This window comes from Convolutriloba macropyga, chromosome 4, assembly GCF_964194025.1.
Source record: "Convolutriloba macropyga chromosome 4, txConMacr16.3, whole genome shotgun sequence".
NCBI lineage: Eukaryota > Metazoa > Xenacoelomorpha > Acoela > Convolutidae > Convolutriloba > Convolutriloba macropyga.
The window spans coordinates 8034427-8058942 of NC_134471.1; the positions used below are offsets into that span (position 1 = coordinate 8034427).

At 34.6% G+C, this 24516-nt stretch overlaps 1 protein-coding gene across 1 annotated transcript in view; it reads right to left on the reverse strand.

The window, feature by feature from the left end:
• Window positions 1–24516, reverse strand: part of LOC142337967 (rho GTPase-activating protein 45-like) — a 76823-nt gene that overhangs the window by 41496 nt on the left and 10811 nt on the right. The window contains exons 4-5 of the mRNA XM_075387601.1: window positions 4167–4334; window positions 3137–3308 (exon numbers count right to left, since the gene is read on the reverse strand). Coding sequence (XP_075243716.1) covers window positions 3137–3308; window positions 4167–4334 — 340 coding nt within the window. The remainder of the gene's footprint in view (window positions 1–3136; window positions 3309–4166; window positions 4335–24516) is intronic.

The window sequence follows — 24516 nt, forward strand, 5'->3', positions numbered from 1 at the left end:
GCACTCTAGTATGCGCCTCACTGGCCTGTTGCTGTTGATTTGCATGGTTCTCTTTGGGGGGGGGGTGCCTTCGGCAGTCTCTTCATCAGATTGAAAATCAGTTTGGCTTCCATTATGGACCAAATGGAACGGCTGCTCTCCTATCAAAGACAAGGAAAACATTACACCGCCCCGTTCGTTTCAGCGGTTTCAAATCTGTCCGGATATTGTGTTTTTGCAGTTAACTTTGTGAACTGTATTATCCGCTATACTGTAGATTACTGTAGCATTACTGGTCGCTCAATTAGTCCTGATAACTAATTGCTCAGCTTTGCTGTTTAACTGACTTGTTTCTCTCAGAACAACAAAATAATTCAAACTGAAAAAATCAAATTTTGCTTGAGTTTTTGTTAACAACCCAACTTATAAATCCAAAACGCAAAATCCCAGATGCAGAAATCTAGATAAATGTCTTAGCAACTTAAAGAGAAAATTTGTTTCTTTAATCAATGTTTCAATATTTTCGTTACCTCTGTGCGATAATCAATGTTAACAAATGTAGCAATTTTTGCACATGGTGTTTTTTCAATACGATCAGTTGCTCAATAACGCAACTACTGAAATATGCTAGGCTTCGTTAAAGTCAGCAAGAGAAACTTACTTTATGCTTTGCACAAATTTTCTCTTACTTAGGAACTTTGTTCCTCAGAAAGAAAGTTTTGAGAATATCTTAGTTAATTCCCTTTTCAATAAGTCAAATTAAGTTAAAACTGTATAATCACTAAGGTGATCTACAGAACAAGACTGGATAATAAATAATTTACCGCCAAAGAAAGTGTGCTTCAATACGCACTGTATGTCAGTTTTATATAACCAGAATTGCGAATTTCAACTGATTTTTGCTATTTTTTCAGGCTCTATTTATACTGCCGTACATGTCAAATCTGTGTCTCTGATTGGTTGTAGATCAATATGTCAGATGAGTCTCTGAATACACTGAGTGTGGGGTTCAGGATACCTTATACGGTGCCCCGCAATCGCTGAATTGGTAAGAAAATCGCAAAATTCATCCAATCTGGCATACCAAGTTGGGTATCTCATGCTCCATTTGAGCTCAATTTGTGCGACTGTGAATACGTGAATATGTGTCAATATTAGCGTAGATTGAGTTTGAGTTTCAATTTAACTTCATGTATGACGATTGTGTACTACTAATAGTTACTAAATATAAATGTTGAACAAAATGAACAAATCCGTATGGCTTCGATAGAATGTAGCATTAAATTTCGCTTGTCATGCTATTCCTACTTTACTGCTTGAAATGGCCTTGAAGTGCTATTCAATTTCGTTGTTGAATTAGTAAGTTCAGTAACCACAGTTTAATTGCCAGACTCTGATCAGGCATTTTCTCTTCATCAAGCATTTTTTTTCCTGTCAACCAATGCCTGAGACAGTCAACTTTCCATTTGATAGGTGTTCAGACTCAACATAAAAAGGTCTCTTGGATGTGGCTCATCAGGGCATTTCCAAAGCTATATTATTTAAGATTCTTATGTTGAGTAAGAATCCATAATTTTAGACAAAATACTAAAAATCATAAACATGCCATACATTAAATGAAAAATCCTATTTAACTAATCTAAATAGACAAGTTATCAAAAAGCACAAATGATGGCACAGTTTAGGCCCAGTTAATACCTGATGTCAGATTTATTATAGAATGATAGATTTTTAGAGATTTTGTCCTAAAAATGCTTTCCTCTTCTGCAATCGTTTTTGTTTACTGTATACTGTGAGAGACAATATCAGTTTAAAATTTCGGGAGATTCTTTATGTCAATGACCTCAGACATTGGGCCAAACTTTGAGCTAAATAGTAATTACAATACTAGGAATTTCATTATTTACGAGTTTGCAGGCGCACTTGCTGTGGTTCAAATATAATGCGCAATGAAAAGGAGATCAAAATATAGTTTTAACCTATAGTTTTAACCTATTCAATTTGATATTGACGAAAAATGGTAACTAACGCAGTATTTTTTCACGCTGGGCTTTTAACTTGGACATTAAATATTTGTAGGCGGGTTTTTCTTATAATAAATTTTTTTTAATGTTTGAATTCAGAAAATCATAGTTTGATGTAATCGCGGTTCAATAGAAATGCTCAGAAACCAAACAGTTGAACCCTCGATCAGATACTCAAAATAATCCAGGTTGAGGCCCCAAAAAAGACTTCTAACCAGATCGTCACAAACCGTCCCAAACCCTAGTGACCTCTGGTCAGATGTAAAAGACCAAAGTGACCTCGGATTGTATTTTCATGTGACCAAAAACTATTGTGAGCAAGAAATGCTTCTAAGTTTATTTCTGATTAGACTCCCAGACCAAAGCGAACTCTGATCAGGCTCAATCAAGACACTTGTCCAGACTATTTAACCCAGACATTGTCCATCATTTTGTGTCCTCAAAATCAACAATTGTCAGACCTTTGTGCATTGCAGACTGTCACTGGTCAGACTCAACAACAGCAAAACAACTCAGCAAAAACAATTGTCCAATGTTTCAGCGCTCAAAATGTGCTTTGTGTACTCCCCCTAGTGATAAAAAAATTTAAAATCTTGCAAGAATCTTGCAAGAAATCTTGCAAGGGAATGCATAGTTCTTCCATTTTTCTTGCATGATTCTTGCAATATTTGTATCCATCTTGCAAGATTCTTGCAAGTTTTGCATCCATCTTGCAAGATTCTTGCAAGTTTTGCATCCATCTTGCAAGATTCTTGCAAGATTTTGAATCCATCTTGCAAGAATCTTGCAAGATTTTGAATTTACATTTACCTTTTTGTCCTGGTTACCTTGCTGCTTTTTTGCTGTTGGTTGAGCTGAAAATCTTAAAGCTGAAAGTTAAAACATGACTTTTTTGAGATTTTCCAGTATGATTTTTGTGGTTCATCCCTCCTCCTTTTTCATTCCGGGCTGGGGACCGGCAGTGGCGGAGTTACAGAAATAAACTATAGGAGTAAGATTTGAATCCGCTCATCACTAGGGCCACCAGCTTTTCTTACGTTTAACAGAATATTCTGACCCTGTAGTTTCGAGCCCAATCCACCGGTGTGCTTGAGAACAGCGCTTTAGATCTCTTCTCTTTAAGTGTTACTTACACTGTCAATATCATTCTCTATTTTCTCACACAGCAGAGCAGCCTTCTTCCTCACCCCCTCCTGTCTGTAGATTCCGATGTCCCTTATGAATCTCTCCTCCATTATACCCACCATATGCTGAAGAAATTTGGGTTCCCCGAAGTTGCCCTTCGGCTGGTCTGCCACAGCTCTCCTGAATTAACCAATTACCATCATTTTTAGATCTATTCTGCCCACCCCCCCCCCCCACTCCAGTCCTTTTGCGAAACAATAGATCCCATTTTAAATTAAATTAAATTAAATTAAATTAAATTAAATTAAATTAAATTAAATTAAATTAAATTAAATTAAATTAAATTAAATTAAATTAAATTAAATTAAATTAAATTAAATTAAATTAAATTAAATTAAATTAAATTAAATTAAATTAAATTAAATTAAATTAAATTAAATTAAATTAAATTTAATTAAATTAAATTAAATTAAATTAAATTAAATTAAATTAAATTAAATTAAATTAAATTAAATTAAATTAAACGGGGGCCTTGTTGAATGGTTTCAACATTCTTATTTAATCATTAAGAGATAAACAGTTGCAAAAACATCTCATAGGACTGATCAAGTTTATTGGGTTGAAATTTTGAAAAATCACAATCAGATCTTCAAGAGGATATAGACTGACCAACTCATGTTTAATAAGCCTTAAATCCTTTTTTAATATAATGCAATTAATCGGAAAACGACAAATAGAACTTATAGTTGAGACCGAAGAAGAGAAGGTTAGGTAGGCCATGAAAAAGTTCCAGTATGATTTTGGCAAGCTATGTATAAAACTTGTGTCTCCTATTATTCCGACGGTGGTTCAGTTCAAATTGTTAAAATGGACAGTTGAAATTGATTGGAAAAAGTCGGAATTCATTTGAACCCAAATATATAACAGTAGGATAGTAGGTTCAGCACCCTGAGTGGGTTAAGCACCCAGCTTAGTTTCAACCAAACGCTGCGCGATTTAGTAAAAACGTAAGATAAAACTCAAATGGTAACAGTTTACCTGAAATACTTCAGTTTGATGGTATCAGGCGACGTTCTGAAAGTGCTTGGGTCGCACAGGGTGTTCCTCAGGAAATCTTTGTGCTCCAAATGTATCACCATTTGACATCGTGAACAGAAGCAGCCTTCATATACGTACTCCTTGCATTCCCCACACTTGTTCGCACGGCTGTAATCATCAACAATTTGTTTTTCTTTAATCACAATATTTTATCTCATAAACATTCTGTCTTTTACAGTTACGAACGGAGGCCTTTCTAGCATGAGGTATGTTTAAAATTATTAATATGGTCATCAATTTTCTTGAAATAAATTGATGCTTAACGCATGCGCAATTTATCTCAAAGAACAAACATATATGATTCTAAATTTAAGATCTCAGCAGTTATGTTTCTCATCATTATTTTGTGATTGGATTTTTCGAAATAAGTTTCTGCGCGGTGTGCGATACATCTCATATTTTTAGATAAAAGTTCTCTAAAATAGGTCGTAGCAGATCGAGCACTGTAAAAATTTATTTATAAAGCAGAAATTCTTATCGTGTAAGTCCCGACATTTTTTAAATCTTTGAAGACCTGACGAATTGCCTTACGTGCAAATTATTAGTCAGGAAGGGCATTGTCCGATAAGTGCTGATCAGAATACTTTGGCAGCAATTGATCATACACGATAAATAAGTTATGGATGTTGTTATGTTATGTTATGATATTAACAATTTCATATTATGTTATGATATTGGACCATGAAAACAAAGAGAGCTCAAAAATGGGGAGTATAGAACTCCTCTTGTTTTAGCTAATCTCAGATTAAATGCCACTTTCTCGATATGAAGAAAAACGAGGAAGCTCGGTAATAATTTGCGTTCGCACAAAAATTACAAACTCGCCCATTGTACTGAAGTGTGCTTCACTCAGTAACACTATTCGATAATCTTAGTGCTATTTTGAGAATTTGCGTTATAGTGCGTGAAACACAAACTTGAATTGGACAAAGTCCATTTTAACGTGTGAACAAATTGCTTAGTAGTTTTGAACAAACTACTATTTTAAGATCACTAACTCAAACTGAGAATACCATGACGTGATATTGTCACGCCACTTTGAGAACACCAACTTAACCTTGGTAACTCTGTCGACACTGTTATCTCTATCCAATAGGATACTAGAGAACCAAGTGTCCGCAAGCATAAAAGGAGCTTGCACGCTCAACCACCAGCACAATTTGCTCCCTGATAACTTTTGATTTAAATCGTACTCCCGTATTGCTCCCTTGCTCAAATCTCAGCCTACTTGAGATAGATTTTTACATAGAATATTTTGCGACAAGTTCTTAACTAAGAACTCTCTAAATCAGAAATATTAATTTAGCACAATTTTGGAAATCAGGTAGGTTCAACTTAACTTATCTAAGTTATAAGTTAATATCTCTTAAATTCTATCTAAGTTACAAGTTAACTTAAAATATTTCAGACTGTGCTAACTAGTGCTATCGCACTCTTAATAACTTTAATTATTCTATCCCTTCATATTTGATGCTGGTTAACATAACTTATTAATTCAAGTTTGCGTTTAACTTTCTTCAATACTTAACTATATACCAAGAATAGAACTAGGGGTTGAACTCTCAAGTTATAAATGTGGTCGCGCGATTAACCCCGTCGTTTAAGTATCTAATGTGCGAAGCAGCAGTAGAAATGGAGGTCCCAGAGAGGCTTACTTCAATTTAACTTATTCATTTAAATTATTAGAGAGGCTTAATTCAATTTAACTTGTTCATTTACATTATCAAAGGGGCTTTAAGATTAATTTGTTCTCCTTGTCTAATTTAACTATTCGAAAATCTTCGCCTTTAATCGTCTTTAAACTTCTTATTGGAATTTAATTGAGGGTGTTCTTCTGAACTTAACAGTCTTTTAAGTAATGTCTATTGGTGGTACTAGTACCCCACCACCCGCTACCCCACCACCCGCTACCCCACCACCCGCTACCCCACCACCCGCTACCCCACCACCCGCTATCCCTCCACCTGAAACTCCGATCACACACCCAAATCTTTCACTTATATCCTTCTCAGGCAATGATCCTAATCAGGATGCCACTTCTTTATGGAAATCTGTTGAAAACAAAATACTCTTTTCATTAGGAACTAGGCCTACATCACCCGCTGCACAACCAAGCTATGATAAAAGGCAGCAATCATTATTCGGCTCACTTTTAACTGATACAGCACTTGAATGGTTTGAAAGTGAAATTACAAATGCAACCAATTGGAATACTTTAAAAGATGAGTTTGTTAAAAGATTCACAGACGGCAGAGACCAATTCAGATTTAGACTTGAGGTTGAGAACACATTCAGGCAGGAAGGAGAATTAATAAAGAACTATCTAAATAGAATAAAGAGTGGATTTGACAAAGGTTGGCCAGAAAAGATACCAACAAGCATTACAGGTGATGACAATATAAGAAAAGAGAAGGAAATTCAACAAAGACAACGAAATCAGAAATACGTAGATTCTGCTATAAGAGGACTAACACCACAAGGCTTAAAACGCAAAACCCACGAGAAACTTATTGAGAATCCCTCAATAACTTGGACACAGTTTGTTGATCACTTAAACGTAAAAGACTTAACATTTTCTTTAACAACGGAATCTAAGGGAGCTACAGGACTAGATAAACTCAAAACAATAGAGAGTAAAATTAACGATTTAACCACCCTTTTCAAAAGCAACGAAATAAATGCTATAGATACTTCTTGGCCTAGAGATCCTGACATGAAAGGCAGAGCTAACAGTACTAGATTCTGTGATTACTGCAGAAGTAATGGACATTCCATCTCTAGATGTACAAAGAAACAGTTAGATGATAGTGTTAACAAACTAAGAGAGGAACTAGTCGAACCAAGAAGGTCAAATATAACATTCTCAAATGATTACAGAAAGAATAAGAGAGGCAACACAAGATTCAATGGTCCTAGAAACCAAGGCTATCAACCAAAACGTGGTTACTCAAACTATAACCCTAGGTACAACAAGCCTAACTATCAAAAACAAAATACATCTTTCAATATCTATGGCAATAGATTCACTCAACCCTACGAACAAACCTTCCCTCAGCAAAACACATATAGAAACAATGAACAAAATCTTGAAAAACAATCACAATCACCACCACAACATAACAGCCACAACAAGGCGCTAGCTTCTATGCAACAAACAGAAATAACTCTCAACAACAAAGACAATCAAAGCCTAACAATATTCAGCAACAGCCAAATCAAATAAATTTCGTTGAAGGGACGATGACTACGTAAATGCTATAACAGTCTTCTTTCCTTTAAACTGTTAAAGTCTCCGAAGGCTACCAAAGAAAGTAGTACTATGTCAAGAATATACCTCAACTTATATCACTTCGCCACCGGAGACAATAAAAACAATGGTGGTTTAGAAGTAGAATTCATGATTGACCCACGATCAACCTGTACTATTACCAATCATCCTACATACCTTGCACTAGTAAACCATGGACAAAATTTGCATCTAAAAAGTACAAATTGTGATTCAAAAACATATACTGGTTCATCAGTCAGAATGCTTGGTTACACAACTATTCAATCTAGTTTTGAAACTGACGGCAAATATACAGTCCCTAATAAACTGTTTCTAACGTGTCTCTAAAGCACAGAGACAGAATATAATATGTATTGATTTTTGTCATCTATTTCTAAAAGCTCTTCACTTCGATACACCCGCAGTAGAATTAAAAACTCAAAGGAACTTAATTTGCTACGGCTCACTCAACAATGAGAAAAATTATCCATACATAACTAAAATGACTGCTTTAAACATAGTTCAACCGATCTTTCTACAACAGAAAAGTACGCAATTGCACAAGCAAAAGCACCCAAATCAAGCCTTATTTCCACCAGGAACATATATCATTACTCATATCAATGTTGCAATAACGGACCTAGTCTTTGTGAACACACTTTGTCCACAACCTGAAGAGTTCCTACCTATTTTCATGGAGAATAAAAAAATCACCCAATTCAGATAAATAGACGAATTATAGGTTATGCTATCTGTGACATAACAGCCAAACCTATACAAAAGTACAATATCAAAAAATGTTCTGAATTCACAAGTACAATAGTAAATGAAAGTCAGGACTATAACAGTCGCTTTATACTGAACACAATCGTAAACAATTTACAAGAAGGACAACAAATTCAAAGTATTTCTTGTATTAGATATGTAGATTTTTGTGCCCAACCTATCTTTGATTCCAATATGCCTATAGCGCATACAATATCATCAGATGCAGAAATGAGAAAAGGCTTTGCCAATACAATTTCCCAAAGAATACCCCTATTAAAGGATTACTGTAGAAGTAGAAACTGTGATACAGGTGACATAATAACTTTCAGAGCAGATAATAACTTAATATATAATCTTATTACTAAAGCCAATTGTTATGAGAAGCCAACAAATGATGTAATCAAAACAACGCTACTTGCTATGAGAGATTAAGCACAAGGACTAAATCTACGCTGTATAGCAATGCCAAAAATAGCCTGTGGTTTAGACGGAATGGACTGGAGAGGGATATCTTCTCTAATTGAACAAACATTTAAGAATTCATGAATAACTATCTATGCGTATACAAGCAAAGATGATATTGACAAACTACAAAAATTAGAAACCAATACACTAGAACAAGAGGAGGTGCTCGAAATTATTGAAAGTGAGTTAATAGAAAACATGCAAAGAATACGAAAGAGAATTAGCAACAGACTTCACTACCGAAGCCAAAGAGTTATGTAGACCCAAAGTCAACGACCAGTTTCCTAGGTTTAGAGATAATCTACAACGCAACCGAATCATAAATAAAGCAGTCAGTTATTTTGTAATTAAGCAAAACACAAATACAGTTCAAGACATAGAGTATCTAGAAAATTTCTTGGATAATTTTGATTTCACACAAAGCTTTTTGACTGCTGACAAATTATTCGAGTTAATAGCAATAATATTTGAGGATAATGATGTTTATTCACATCATAAGTATGATATTGGCAGAACTAAACATACGTTTCACCTACCATTAAAGAAGGACGCTACTTTAAAAAGCAACGACCTAGCAAAATACCCATTCATCTCAGAGATAAATTAGAAACGCTAATGGAACTATTAATTCAAGCAGGAATAATCAGAGAACTCAATGAAAACGACAATATGAATAGTTGGTTCGTCAACCCTGTTATCATACTACCTAAGAAAGATTAAAACTAGTCATTGATGCTAGATACCTAAACTCTATAACTGATACAAGTAATTCTAGTTGGCCACTTGAACCACTAAACGTTTTAGTGACAAGAATACACAGAAGGTTATAAGTTTCATTGTAGGAGGCAGGCAATACACTTATCAAGTAGGATTCTATGGTCTTAGGCTATTACCCAGTTTCTTTAGCAAACTAATGCGTTATGCATTCGGACCTCTTATAAAACGTAAACAATCCATAACATACATTGAAGACACTATATTACAAGTTAAGATAAACGAGAAATTTTCACAATATTAGGATAGTATCACTCTTTGCTTCGAAAGGCAAACCTTAAAGCAGCCCCTGACAAAAACATTGTTTTTCTTGCGAAAAGTGAGATTTCTAGGACATGTTATATCTAAAGACGGACTACCTCCTATTGCTTCACGCATAGATGATATTAGAAACCTAAAAATGCCAGAATCGAAAACAGAAGTTTAAGATTTTTAGGAATGATGGGTTTCCATCACACCTACATTTTGAACTTTCACATAGATGCAAAACCTCTGTACAATTTAACTAAAGATACAACACTATTCAAGTGGTTACGAGAACACGAAAAGGTATTCACAGACGTTAAACAAAGATTCTGTTACGACATTTCTAACCCATTTCCTTCTAATGACTGTCCCTTTCATCTACATGCTGATTCGTCTATCTTAGGAACAGGTTGTGTTCTTATACAAGATTTCCCTGATAGAAAACGTATGATTTCAGCAAATTCGAGAGTATTTGATAAAGCTGAACAAAAGATCTCCCCCCAGCATAGAGAATTATGCGGAATAAAATCCGCATTACAAACATATGAATTTTATGTTATTGGATCCCCATTTCCAATCTATCTCTATTGTGATCACAGACCAATTCTATTTCTTTGGTCACGACGAGGACAAATGTCACCTCGTTTCTTTAAGTATCAAGTTGTTATAACTAAGTTCCAAAACTTTCAAATTATTTACACTGAAGGCAAAAACTTAGCGTTTCCTGATGTTCTTAGCCGAAACGTTTCCTTAGCAGATGCTAAAATTTATCAGCTAGAAAACAAAGTAATACCCAAAGATATAAAGTTTCAAATTAACGGAAAGGAAGTTAACTACTCTTTATTACATCGCGACGATAAGGACGCAACAGCTAACGACTGTTATCTAGTTATTGCTCAAGTCAAAGGCGAAAGAAAGAAACTAATTAATATAAACCATGAAGGTGACTTTAGCGTAGACGATTCACCAGAATACACAGATGAACACTGTAAAGCTATACACAGTTTTTCTGATTGTTTTCGCTTTGGAATACAAATAAATCAAATAGAGAAATTAAAATCAGAACTAACCAGTGACTATGACAATCACTACTACTCCGAGATTGAAGAAATAGCTGAAATAAGTGATGATCCAGAAGGCTATGATGACCAAGATTGTTTAGACTTAGTAGAAGGTAATATTGAAAACTCACTTATTGAACAGTTAGAATCTGCTGAAGCTGATTATGTTAGACTTACAAAATTTAAGAAAATTATCGAACCAGAAGCTTTTCAGAACATCTCAGAAAAGGATGTACACACAGATACGTTAGATTTAATAGCTAAAGTTACAGATTTTGCAAAAAACGCTAATCTTGACACCGATACTATTCTTGAAGAACAAGTAAATGACTGCGTAATAGATAAAGGTAGAGATTGGCTAAAAGTAAGCAAAACTCCAGAAAAGGACTATACAATTAAACAATCTAAAGCCTTACCAGCTTATAGAAATAATTTCAACGTATTATTTCTAGAGAGTCAATATGATTTACTGTTTTATTCTGGACCTTGTGAAGACGGCTCATTTGAAGTTAGGATATGTGCCCCACTTTCGCTGTTTATTAAAATATTCGGGGTTGCACATACGCATGAACCTAGTGGTCACAGAGCAGAAAGCACAACTTATAATAGGTTTAAGCCATATTTCTATTGGCCCGGTATGTTTAAATGGATTGAAATGTTAATGTTAGATTGCTTAAGTTGCCAAACTAATAATTCAGCACGCAAAGACTGAAACGAAGCACCCTGAGAACCATGGGGACAATTAGAAGCTATACCCCTACATACACTTCGTACTGATCGTAAAGGTCCACCACGACCAATTAGTTAAGGAAATAGATTTTGTCTTGTAATAGTAGATATTTTCTCTAGATCTATACAGGTATGTCCTAGCAAGAATGCCGAAGCTCCCGAAACAGTAAATCAACTAGAGAAATTTCCAACTACCTTTGGTATACCGCAACAAATAGTACATGATAACGGCAATGCTTTTATTAGTAATGATTTCGTTCACTAAACAAACGAAATGGGAATTACACTATGCCCCCGAACTGCATATTCACCGTGGACTAACGGCAAAGTAGAAGTACAAAATAAACATTTGACTAATTACCTAAGACATTTTATTAAATTGGTCCGAGAAATTGGTCCAAAGTGGATCTAATTGGTCCGAGTACACTAGTAAATTTGCGTTTTCACAAAATACTGCAGTAAACTACTGTACAGGATATACCCCTTATGAAATACTCTTCGGAACAAAACCGCAAATACCCTTATCACTAAAGTTAGGACTACTACCAGATAATCAAAAGAAATGCACATCAGAATATTGTAGAAATCTACCACCACATTCACATAGCGAAGAAACGTGTAATAACAAAAAGATAGAGAAATTATTACAAAACAGATTATCTAACGGAATGTTAAAGCGAGAGAGTACATTTAAGACTATATACTCGAATACCTACACTAAATGTAGACAGACTACGAATAAAGCGCACAATCATACAAATAGATTTAAACTCGGAAAGCCTATACCTGAAGGTAGAAAAGTACTATTAGAAAATCACTCTAAAGGACTACTAAAATCCAAAAAGCTACAAGAGCTACGCTCAGGACCTTATACAGTGCAACGAATGATAACTAATACTACATATGAAATACAGCATGATAAAACAAATGAAAAGAAAAACGTGCATAGAAATCATATAGTACCTTATTATCCGAAAGTAGAGAAAATACAATAGTTAGTTGAGAACTATGTAGTTCCAGACGACACTGATGATTATTATATTCATTATACTAAGCATAATACTGCCAAATCTAACGCTCATAGCGGCGCAAAACATATTGTTATTTCACAGTGGCCCTTAGTAGAAACACAACATACTTCTAATCCTAATACTACACTACAACCAACACATAACGTTGAGGCTACCCCAACAAAAGATTCAGGCTTAGAATCGCTACAAACTCGAGTAGATACTAATACGCATATAAAAGGCACAAGCTGTTCTAGTTTTCTACCCCCACGCATTTCAACCCCCTACCCCATACAAAATATGTATTCACCTAATAGCCCACAGCAAGAAAATTTTTCTACCCCACCTGATAATTATAGTAAATTTAAGGCTACACGTAAATTATTCCCCCAAGCACCACATAATAGTCCTACATCATCACCTTATAATTCTACACCTACAGCATCACCTAATATATCTAATTTACCCGACGCAAATGAAGTATTAAGCAGACCTCAGCGTAATAGAAAAGCACCTACATTCTTTGGTGAACCTATTCCTTCTGACGTGCTACATAAACTCAAAAAGAAATAGAGACACAAAATCTCTTTTAAATAATAGCTTTTATATATAAAAGCGTAACCGCGCACAAAAACCATAAAAATATATAAACACAAAGTTGATATTTAACGCGCAAACCCATAGTACAAGCGCATAAAATACAAAAAAAAGTTTAAACCATAACCATATGTACTCCTCATAAAGGAAGTTCTTCAGTGGATTCTTTAACACTGTACTCCTAAGTGTGTCACCTTTGAAAATAGGACCACTCCGGAATCTTGAGCTCCCTCAACAGTTTGTATGCCCTTTGGAGCACGGGACCAACTTCCGGATCCCTCCATGCAAAATGGAGAGCCCACAATTGCTTAGAATATGCTTCCTGCTCTTCCCACACCCACTCTACTTGGTGCACCACAATGAACTTTGGAAGAACTAAAATAGCAAAATTTCTCTCTCATCGCTCTGGCTAACAAATATTTCTCCTACTCCCTTAATTTTTTTCTACTACATTAAAACCTTTCACAACTAATTCCTTAGAGCGCCCCTGAAGGCCTCATCACAACAAAAAGTTATTCTGAGTGATAAATTAACAAATACTTACATCCAAGCCCAAGAAGACGTCCACTAACTCCAGTGTCTCTACGGACACACATTTTAATTCCCGTCGCCTCCACGGTTTGCTCTTAACACTCACTCGGTCGAGTGCCCAAACCTCCTCATCCCGCAAGACAATTTGCAAATGTTGATATGCCTCCGACATATAAATCAAACACTCTTCATCTGCGTGTCTCCAAACTTCCTGATTGATATATCTTTTATAATAGAATTCCCGCGCCCTCTTTTTAAAACCGAAACCGGAACTAAATTAATAAACCCTTGACTGAATTTCGTCTCAGCGTAGTTTAGTTGATCCTGTAGGTCCTGGCCTGGCTCAAGGAAATTATCAGGCATGCCAGGCATGGATAAGAATATAAAAAAGGAAATATAGAAATGAAAATTGTAAACAGAAAGGAAAGTTGAAGAATGCAAAATCAGAAAGATGAAGAAAGGAAGTTAAGATGATAAAATTAGAAATGGATTAAAATTAAAAGTTGAAGAAGAACTAAAGATTAAAATTAAGCGAAAGAAATAAAGTTTAAAATTCACTAAGCAATAAAGATCAACTGTATTGTAAGAACGTTTAGGCAAAAAGCAAATAGCCCACTCAACGCAAATCTTACACAAGGCACGCAATTAATCACCATTGCAAGCTGTTACACACACATAACTTCTCTACATGTTCAACGCTTATGCAAATTCAATATTTTCGCATACCTTTTATCGCAAACTAACGCTGAAAACACAGTTACCCAAAGCAAAGCTAAGTAAAACGAGTCCCACCCGAGCAAATACTTTATCTAAATTATATAACTAAAGTACAGAAATTTCTCCATTGCAAACTAATTAACCACGCTAAATCACATTTTGTCGGGAAACGCAAATTCAAAGCAACCTACATTGTCAACAAATAGAGCTGACTTTACTAGTTTAAAGACCCAAGGAATGTTTAAAATAAACATTAGAGCACTTATGAACAAATAACTAAACGCAAATTTAAATTCCCAACGCAAGAATTATGTCAGCTAAGTACAATTACACTCACCAATCACAGAGAGAACTAGCATGATAGATTTGCCAAATCCCCCACTCCACTTTGCTCTAGCACATGCACTGACTAAATAAAAGCCGTCTCAGGTTCATAGTAAGGTCATAGCTAATTTAACAAAAACTCCTATTAAAACCTTTGACTTTTCAAAGTATTTTCCTGACCCTTTCTGGAAAAAATGTCCGAATGCCCTGAAAATTTGCCAAATGATTGTTAATTCATATAACGCCAAATTGGTGGTAACGAAATTTTCAAATTCGTAAGACAAGCCCACAAAACTCGAGCATAGAGTAATTTATCAAATATCAATTTTAAAATTTTGACTTTTCAAAATGTTTTTCTGACTGTTTCTGGGATGATTGTCCAAATGACATGAAAATTTGCCGAATAGCTATTAAGAGCTATAACTCTGAATTGGCGGTAACGAAATTTTGAATTCTCATTATAAGTCCATAAAATGCGAGCAAAATTTAGAATGACGTTATCCATTTTCAGATTTTGTCTTTTCAAAGTATTTCTCTGACTGTTTCTGGAATAATTGTTCAAATACCCTGAAATTTTGTAAATGGACTGTTAAAATACTCAACTTTAACGTGGCGGTAACAAAATTCCTACATTCACTATAAAAGTTAAGAAAAAAGCGAAAGCTAAAAGGCAAAGAACAGGCGAAAAAGTGTAAGTCAAAATAACAATCTGCAGAGAGAACTTCTCAACACGCAACATATTTATTTTCATATTGAACTAACCATTAGTGTTCACATCATAGCCCTAATGGTGGCGTTTCTCAATTTTGCTTTTGAAGTACACATTTGAAGACATAAATTCGATCATAGAGAATGTATGAAACACTAAACTCCTGAACATTGATTTTTGATATATCATCGTAATGTTCTTGTCATATGACCAGTATACCAATATGCCACATGGCACTAGTCAAGGCTAGTGATCAACCAACCAGGTTTGAGTACACAAATCTGGTAACTTAACCCTGAGAACCACTATTTAAGAGCCTTACCCAATATCACAATCACTTTTATCAGTTAACTTCTGAAATCAATCACTTCGTTCGCTCTCGAACTGAGCTCAAACATAACCATCTCTCTCTATCTCTCCCTCTCTCTCTCTCTCTCTGTCTCTCCTTTCACATTCACATTCACATTTAACAACTTTCACATTTTGCCCCTTTCAACTAACAACTTAGAAAACTTAGAAAAGTTTTCAAAGGTTTTAGCAAATACTTGTCACAAACACAACAGCTCTTCACAACATATACCAGGTATCTTAGTACTAATTCTAAACCTTCACTTCTCCGAAAGAGTATATACCTCTGAGTTGAGCATAGCACAAAACTGACAGCTAAGAAAGTTTCTAGTTTATTAAATCCACGCAAAACTACTCACACTAAACAACTTCATCGCCAATACACAATTAGAACCCCTTAGAGCTGATGAGTCCTAATTCATGACCAAAGTCTCCTTCGACCAAAACGGTTTTCTTATTTCTCTTTCTATCAACCCTGATACACTTGTGAACGTTTCTATTAAGGCAAATCAAAAGCTGAAATTCAATAGTGAACTAACACATTAACCAGTTGTCAAATTTCTAAAGAAGCAAGAACTGTAGTATCCTTCGCTAGTAATTCTTACGAAGACCCTATTGCCGTCTTCTGGGGGAAGTACAACCCTCAACAACTTAACAGATTTTTAATTCAAATTCATTCCTCAAGCTTAGTTGAATTAGAAATTTTGATTGGCCCTTGTTTGCTTTTAGAACCACCAACTGATCAATGAATATTGCGCTAAATGATTATTGGATTATAGCTTCAAGAACAACTTTCTGAACTTCGTACTGTCCTTATAAAATCCCGCATAAAACCCTAACAACAAGTCAGCCACAATTTATCGATCGTATATTTCCTATAAAGAAAACATTGTTATTTTCTTCGTTAAAGACCAGTTTGTAAAATTAGAAATAATTTTCTGTTGAACCCCTAATAAACATGAACATATTGAACGCTTTCATTTCCAATTGAACAACAGAAACGAAATAAACCTCGATATCATTTGAGCTCCCGTTACTCTAGACCCTTAATCTATGTTACCACTTTCTCTTGAAACACAAGTTCTTACTCCTCTTGTGTATGACGCGCTATCTTATATTAGAAAATTCCTCCTAGAGAAAGTTTTGGAATTCGCAAATAAAACTGTGACACTTGACAAGTGTTTTGTTTCTAATCAACAGAAAATAGTTGCATTCTTTGTAACATCAGAAAATTACGCAAAATTTGTCATATTTTGGGTACCCTATAATCCCGCTCACGTTCACGAGCTACAATATCAGATTACCTTCACTGATAATATTAACTTGAATTTCTTAGACGCTCCTTATACTGTCTTCATTTATTAAATGGAAGACGGAGAACTCAAAAAGTCACCGGCAATAGACGAAGTAATAAAAGTAAGTTACAAAATGTTTCTTTTCATATTACTTTGTTTAACTCTGTTCCCACCTGTTACAACTGATATTGAATATGAAATTGCTCAACGTATTGCAATATTAGAAATATTCTTTGAAAATAACGATTCTCACCTACACTTCATAGAATGTGTCAAAAAAAGAAATAATTATTTACCTGAAAAAATTGTTTACCTTAAATTATTAGAGCCTCCTGAAAAGGTATCAGTTTCGGAGATATGGTCAAAAATCAACGAGCATTCACCGCTGTCACTGAAAATAGACTTATACCTCTTGCTCTTCTCTGTGTCATAGCTAATTGCTATGCAAAATATCTGATCTTTATTATTTTTCTTGAATTAATACTCTTAACGTCTCTCACTGATGCCAGACCAAGAGAAAAGATTAGTATTTATGAAAATACAGCTCCTAGCTTTCATGTTAACCATTTTGATTGCTCAAAAAGGATCTCAAATCAGATCTATTCTCTGAACAAAGTTGCACCCTGCAAAATTTTCCCCAATAAAATTGGCACTAATCAAGCTCAAGTCACTCTCTACCAAAGAAACTATAAAGTTAAGTTAGAAGCAACTATGTGTAAAGCAACCCAACAACAGTTACGTTGGTATTGCGATTCTTTTGACTCCGCATAGATGCCCGACAAAATACTATTACTACTTCAGTTAAGCTTGATGCTCAGAAATGCAAACTTGCAAGGGAAGGAAAAAAGATAAAGCTTTCCACTTCTTCCAGTTCAGTAAAATTTGATTTTGACAAATCCTTGTTTTCAAACTTTAACTCAGGCGGTGTTGGAACTGGCAACAATAAATGTAACTCCCGGGGCTGGATTACACACTACCCTTATGAAACTTATATGCAAAATGTTAGCCTGAATGTAAACCATAGAGATGGCACAGTTAATAACTGGCAAAATATACCTCTACCTTGTCCTTTTTCAGCCTGAGGCTACGATTCTACATCTACTGATCCATTCGCATACACTTGGGATGAACCCAATAATTGTTTTTTCACTATAATTCGTATTTTGGACGCTCACATGATTAAAGCTAATGACAAATACTATATAGTAAAGGATCCTAAATTTAGCTCAGCTCAGTCAGATTTTGATTTACAAAGCTTTATGTTCCAAGTTCATAATAAACCACAGTCTTTATGCACTCATCCTCGAATAGTATACCCTACGCCATATGATTCTCTATATATCAGTTTTCGTGAGGGCTTCGGCATGAACACTGGAGAACCCATTCACTAATATAAATCTGATACCGGCGCTCTCATTTTAAAAAAATAAATTTTATTCCAGTGACAACAAAACAGGTGATACAAACCATTATCAAACTTATGAAAATATTGATTTCGAAGCCCATCTTGGAACCAAGATTGACTATTTGCACTTTAATAATCTTCGGCGCCTACAAACTTCTACTTTAGAGCTATTAAGAAATGACTGTGAATTAGAACGCTCAACTATTCTCAATGCCTTAATGATTTCGTGAAAATCCGCGTTTAGCTGGATATACTTTACCTAGAAACAGATCTATGTTTGTCAAAACAAACGGCAGTGTTGCCTGGCTATATAATTGTCCTGAATTTCATTCACCCTTACAGATTCTAAATAAGTGTTATAATCGAATACCAATTCTCTATGAAGATGAAATACACTTTGTTGATACTATTTCTAAACATACCAGGCAGATTGCCGGAAAATAGCCGCCGTTGATTCCCATAACTCTATTGGGATTGAAAGAAAAGAAAATATCAACAAAAATTGATTTTCGTACAAAAACATTTTTAAGTGCGATTAATTTTGATGTCATTTTGTAGTTGAACATACTCCTGTCTCTCAGTGAGAGGCTACAGGGTCTAGCATGAATACCAATAAGCATTATAGATAGTGACTAATATTTATGAGAACAAATTTCAAATACCGGGCATCTAAAAATGGGCTTTATGGGTTTATCCCGTTTCTATTTCTGACTTTGATTTTTTTATACTGACTCTCGTCATTTTGAATTGCTTTGCTGAGCAGGTGCTGTTTAAAAGGACTTTGAGCAGAATGACAGAAGTAAAACTAGCCTAGAAAAGTCAAAAAGATTTCACGCAAAATGTCGAAAAAGCGGCAAAAAGGTAAAGCGAAAAAAACGAAGTAAAAAAAAATAGGAGCGCTATAATAGCGGGCTGAGAAGATGAGGGCGGCTATTAAACAAACCTTCATTGAAGCCGACGAACAATTGTGCTCTGAGAAACATTCAAACTTATTTCAACTAGATGTTGATGATGATAATTCAAGGGTAGAACTAACCCCACAAATAACCAAACTTAGAGGACCTGCACTCTTTAAACCACACATAGTTATTCAGCAAATTGCGAATGTAATTACTGCAAGCATATTTGCTTCTATTTACACATATAAAGAAATTATGGCTTTTTGAGATTCAATCAACTTCAACTCCAATATGAAAGGAGTTCTCAAACACTTTACCAAGTCATTATTGGGTAGCAGAGAATTATTTTCGAATATTTCAGGAACAAAATATTACAATTCTAGAACAAATTATCTAAAGTCAATCATTTCACCTGATTTTTTTAATAATCAATTTGTTGAAACCTTTGGTAGAATAAAATATATAATCGAGCGATGCGGAATATTCTTTGCAGCTTTCTTATTTATTAAGCTACTAATCGACATAGTTCTATGCCTAATTCGAGCAATGCAAATTAATAAAATTACAGACGCATCTATTCATTTTGGTAAAGCACTCTTTGCTGCTACGTTTGATCTAATATCAGTTCCAATTCTGACTTCTATATATCAAGCAACTAATTCAAAGAATAATAACACTGATGAAATTAGAGAAGGAACAATGCAAGTTCCGAAGTCTGAGAATCCTACTATTAGAGAACGCTTTATTCAAATTCCACCATATTCAGAGAATATTAGCTTACAGGCTACAAGATTTGAGAATAAAATTGTTTATCCAAATCTAACTGACTGATGAAAATTATAGAGACGAAAACAGAAACGATCATAACGTTCCTACATCTCCAGTACAGAATTAATTCATCTATCATTCTTGATATCATCAAACCATATAATGATCAAATAATACATACTGACTTCACAATTACAATTTTAATTTGAACGAGATTATAAAAAATAAGAAAAGAGAATACTTGCAAAATAATTTCAAAAATATACTCCTAGAATAGAATAAGAGTAGAGAATACATGATATTTCAGGAACTTTCTTCAATCCCTAACGAACTGATACCAGTCTTTCAGAAGGAGCCTTCAAGTGGTTGGCCCGATTACAGCACACTATCCACTTCTAAAACTCAATCTGGAGTTAAATAACTTGACCGACTAATACAACCCACAACTCAGATTGCCCCATCTACAACATTCCTCTTAGCTATCAAGATTTCAGCAGTAAAAACTCAAACAACTTGTGCAAATTCATCAACAACAGTTACATCATCCGAAGGGAAAACTAAAACCGCAGATAAAATTGCAAAGAAAAAACCACGTAAACAATTCACTAGAGAGACTTCCAGCCCTGCGACACTGCTAGAAGTAGATATACCCAAGACAAACAGTACAGTACCCAACGTCTTAGCAAACACTACAACCACTCAATCGTCACGAACAAACTTTCTTAATCTTCAACATTACACAACTACCCCACTGTAACACCGCCCACAAAAACAACATCAAACTGAGATACAAGCCAAAACCCCCGGTTTCAGTGGACACCCTAACTACGATTCGAATTTAATATACCAGTTGCAACCCAACATTAATGGATTCAATCTCATTGGTTACTTGTCGCAGAAGAAATCTTATCTACTAACTAATCACACTCTACAAGGACAAACAATACAAGTGCCGTTTGATAATATTACAGCAAATCTCACTCCTCAGGTTGATACCTTTACTTATCAGGTACAACAAAACTTTCTGACAGAAAGGCAACCCTCTCAACAGCTAGATCAACGGATTACTGAGCTCCAACTGGAGATCGCAAATCTGAAGCATCAACTCCACATCATCCGCTCTTCACGTTGAGCGTTCACGGAATGGAAGATATTTTTGTGGTTGTTGATGTTCAGTACTTCTTCCTTCAATTCTTCTTCCTTCTCCGGTGGTGAGGAAAATTATTCGTTTAACATATTCGTTTTCACGCCTAATTATTGGAGTCATTTTGATTAATTCTTTGGTTCCATTACTTAGATCAAGTAAAGTAATCCGCATTTCTCCTATTTCCATTGAAACTTTTTTCACCGATTACGTTTGTCGCAATCTATAGTGAAAAATGATTCCGTTCTGACCATCAAATTTCTGATTTTGTTCTCAATAAGGACATTAATTTGTCTCCTCCGGTTTACCTTGGTTATAACTTACAGTCAATAAGAAGTTTGTTTCATCATTTAATTTTTCCATCGAATTCCATAATTTTTTTGATGTTTTTACAATCTTTCAGTAGACGTTAAGTATTTCAAAACATATTTTGATCTCGCCGAATTTATTCAATCGCAAGTTTATCGAAAACATTCTTAGTTGGAAATAAACTCTATGCTCCAGTGTCAGTTTATTGGACATTTGAGTTACAGGAGATTATCTTTTTCTGGCAAGATAACAATTCCAATGAAATTGAAGTATATTTTCATCAAATTCCTGAGAACGATTTATTCGAAATACTCAAGCTTATTCATATAAAAGATATTCTTAACAACAATAATTTAAACTTTCGATCGCTCACTAATTTCAGTTAATATTTTAGTTCTTCAACATTTGGTGATAACCAAACTTTGGATCTAGAACTCTTTACATACAATGTTACGTTTACAGATTACGTTTCAGAATAATCTGTTAACATTTCGTTAACAGATTATTCTGATCTCCATCCGCCATTTATAGTTCTAGTACTATTTAAACTTTCACGTCAATTCCTTTCAAAGATTAATTTCTCTTGATTTTCCCCATTGTTATTGACACAAACATTAATTTACCTTATTCTCCAAAATGAACACATACTTTGAAGGAGGTGTTAGTATCGAATGGTTTAGAGATTATTGCCGACTCTCTGAACATGTTGAGTCTGCATGGATAAACCTATCTAAACAGATCTTTTTTAACGATATAGTTAACAAAATATCTAGCCTATTTTATTCCGAATTCCAAGCCGAAGTTATTCTATTCCTTTAAGACTTAGAACGAAAAGAAATTGTTATTTATTTTGAATTAATGACAAAAAGCAAAATTAATTACTTCATGAAAATAATTCAGAATGATCAACCAAGTTTAAACAATAATTCTTTAAACAATAGCCTCAAAGCTTACTTCGATTAATTTATTATTTAACAATACTCAAATAAAGATGAATTACGAAACCAAATTCTAAATGTTGTGCGCATTTATTTTAATCTCCTTATCCATTTACCTTGCTTGTCATTATAGACCATTGAATTAACCAGTATATTCTTCAACTTATATTATCTTATTATTCATCTTCAGATGTATTAACAGCACAACTTTTATAGAAAAACAATAAACGCTCTACTACAACGGCCACCCAAAAAGATTGGACATATTATTTTGTACAGCTTAGTATCTCAGGACATCGTCAACCCTTCTTCAAGAGAGAAACTCAGAAAACAAGAAGCTACGATAATCTTTAGAACTTTAACCAAGTAATCAACCTCATAAACATTTAATGCTTAATTATTTTAAAGTTTAGCTAAATAATTTATTCATTTATGTAAAAGTTGATTTTTTGATTTAAAACCTATGGACCGGGATGGCATGTACTGAAGTGTGCTACATTCAGTAACAGGATCTTTTCCGTTTGTGCCCCCCCCCCCAGCTTAGTGGGCGCATATTATTGGCACCCCCCGGACGCACGTGCAATATTTTTACATAATGATTTACTATGTAATGGCACGTGCTCTGTAACTGGGGGGCGCATAACGTACGGGGGGGGGGGGGCACAAACGGAAAAGATCAAAGTAACACTATTCGATAATCTTAGTGCTATTTTGAGAATTTACGTTATAGTGCACGAAGCACAAACTTGAATTGGAAAAAGTCCATTTTAACGTTTTAACAAATTGCTAAGTAGTTTTGAACAAACTACTATTTTAAGATCACTAACTCAAACTGAGAATACCATGACGTGATATTGTCACGCCACTTTGAGAACACCAACTTGACCTTGTTAACTCGGTCGACACTGTTATCTCTATCCAATAGGATACTAGAGAACCAAGTGTCCGCAAGCATAAAAGGAGCTTGCACGCTCAACCACCAGCACAATTTGGTCCCTGATAACTTTTGATTTAAATCATACTCCCGTATTGCTCCCTTGCTCAAATCTCAGCTTACTTGAGATAGATTTTTACATAGAATATTTTGCGACAAGGTCTTAACTATGAACTCTCTAAGTCAGAAAACATTAATTTAGCACAATTTTTTAATATCTCCTAAATTCTATCTAAGTTACAAGTTAACTTAAAATATTTCAAACTGTGCTAACTAGTGCTATCTCAGTCTTAATAACTTTAACTGTTCCAGCCCTTCATGCTCGGTTTGATGCTGTTTAACATAACATATTAATTCATATTTGCATTTAACTTTCTTCAATACTTAACTAAATACCAAGAGTAGAGCTAGGGGTTGAACTCTCAAGTTATACATGTGGTCCCGCGATTAACCCCGTCGTTTAAGTATCTAATGTAAGGACCAGTAGTATACCATCTCCATTCCTAACTTAAAATTGCAAAGCAAATTTAAATTTGCACATTTAAATTTGAAAATTTAAATGTGCAAATTCAACAAAACATTGAATATCATGAATCCAAATTCTATCCAACTCAACCCAAAAAATGAACTGACTGATGAATTATATTGAATTAAATGAATTGATAAAAAGAACTGACTGATGAAAACAATGCCTTATATGAAAAGGCAGCTTTTGATTGTCGGCAAAGCAAATGGTCGCATGTACCAAAAATATACAAAGAAAGCAGAAAAATGAAGAAAACAAGTCACTCTAGTACAAAATGCAAAAGCAAGGGTTTTAGAATAATCAAAAACCATTTACAACCTAATGATGGATGGCACAAAGTTTTCCTCAGAAACCTCAAACCAAGTTGGCGTAAACTTTGAATGATTAAAACAGAAATTCAAAAAGTTTTCACAAATATAAGGGCGCAGAAAGTAAAAAAAGTAACCATGTATGAAAGTCCTTAACCACTTCATAGCATTCTTTGTTACAAAGCAGCAGCTTTTGCTAATTTTGAATTCCAATGAG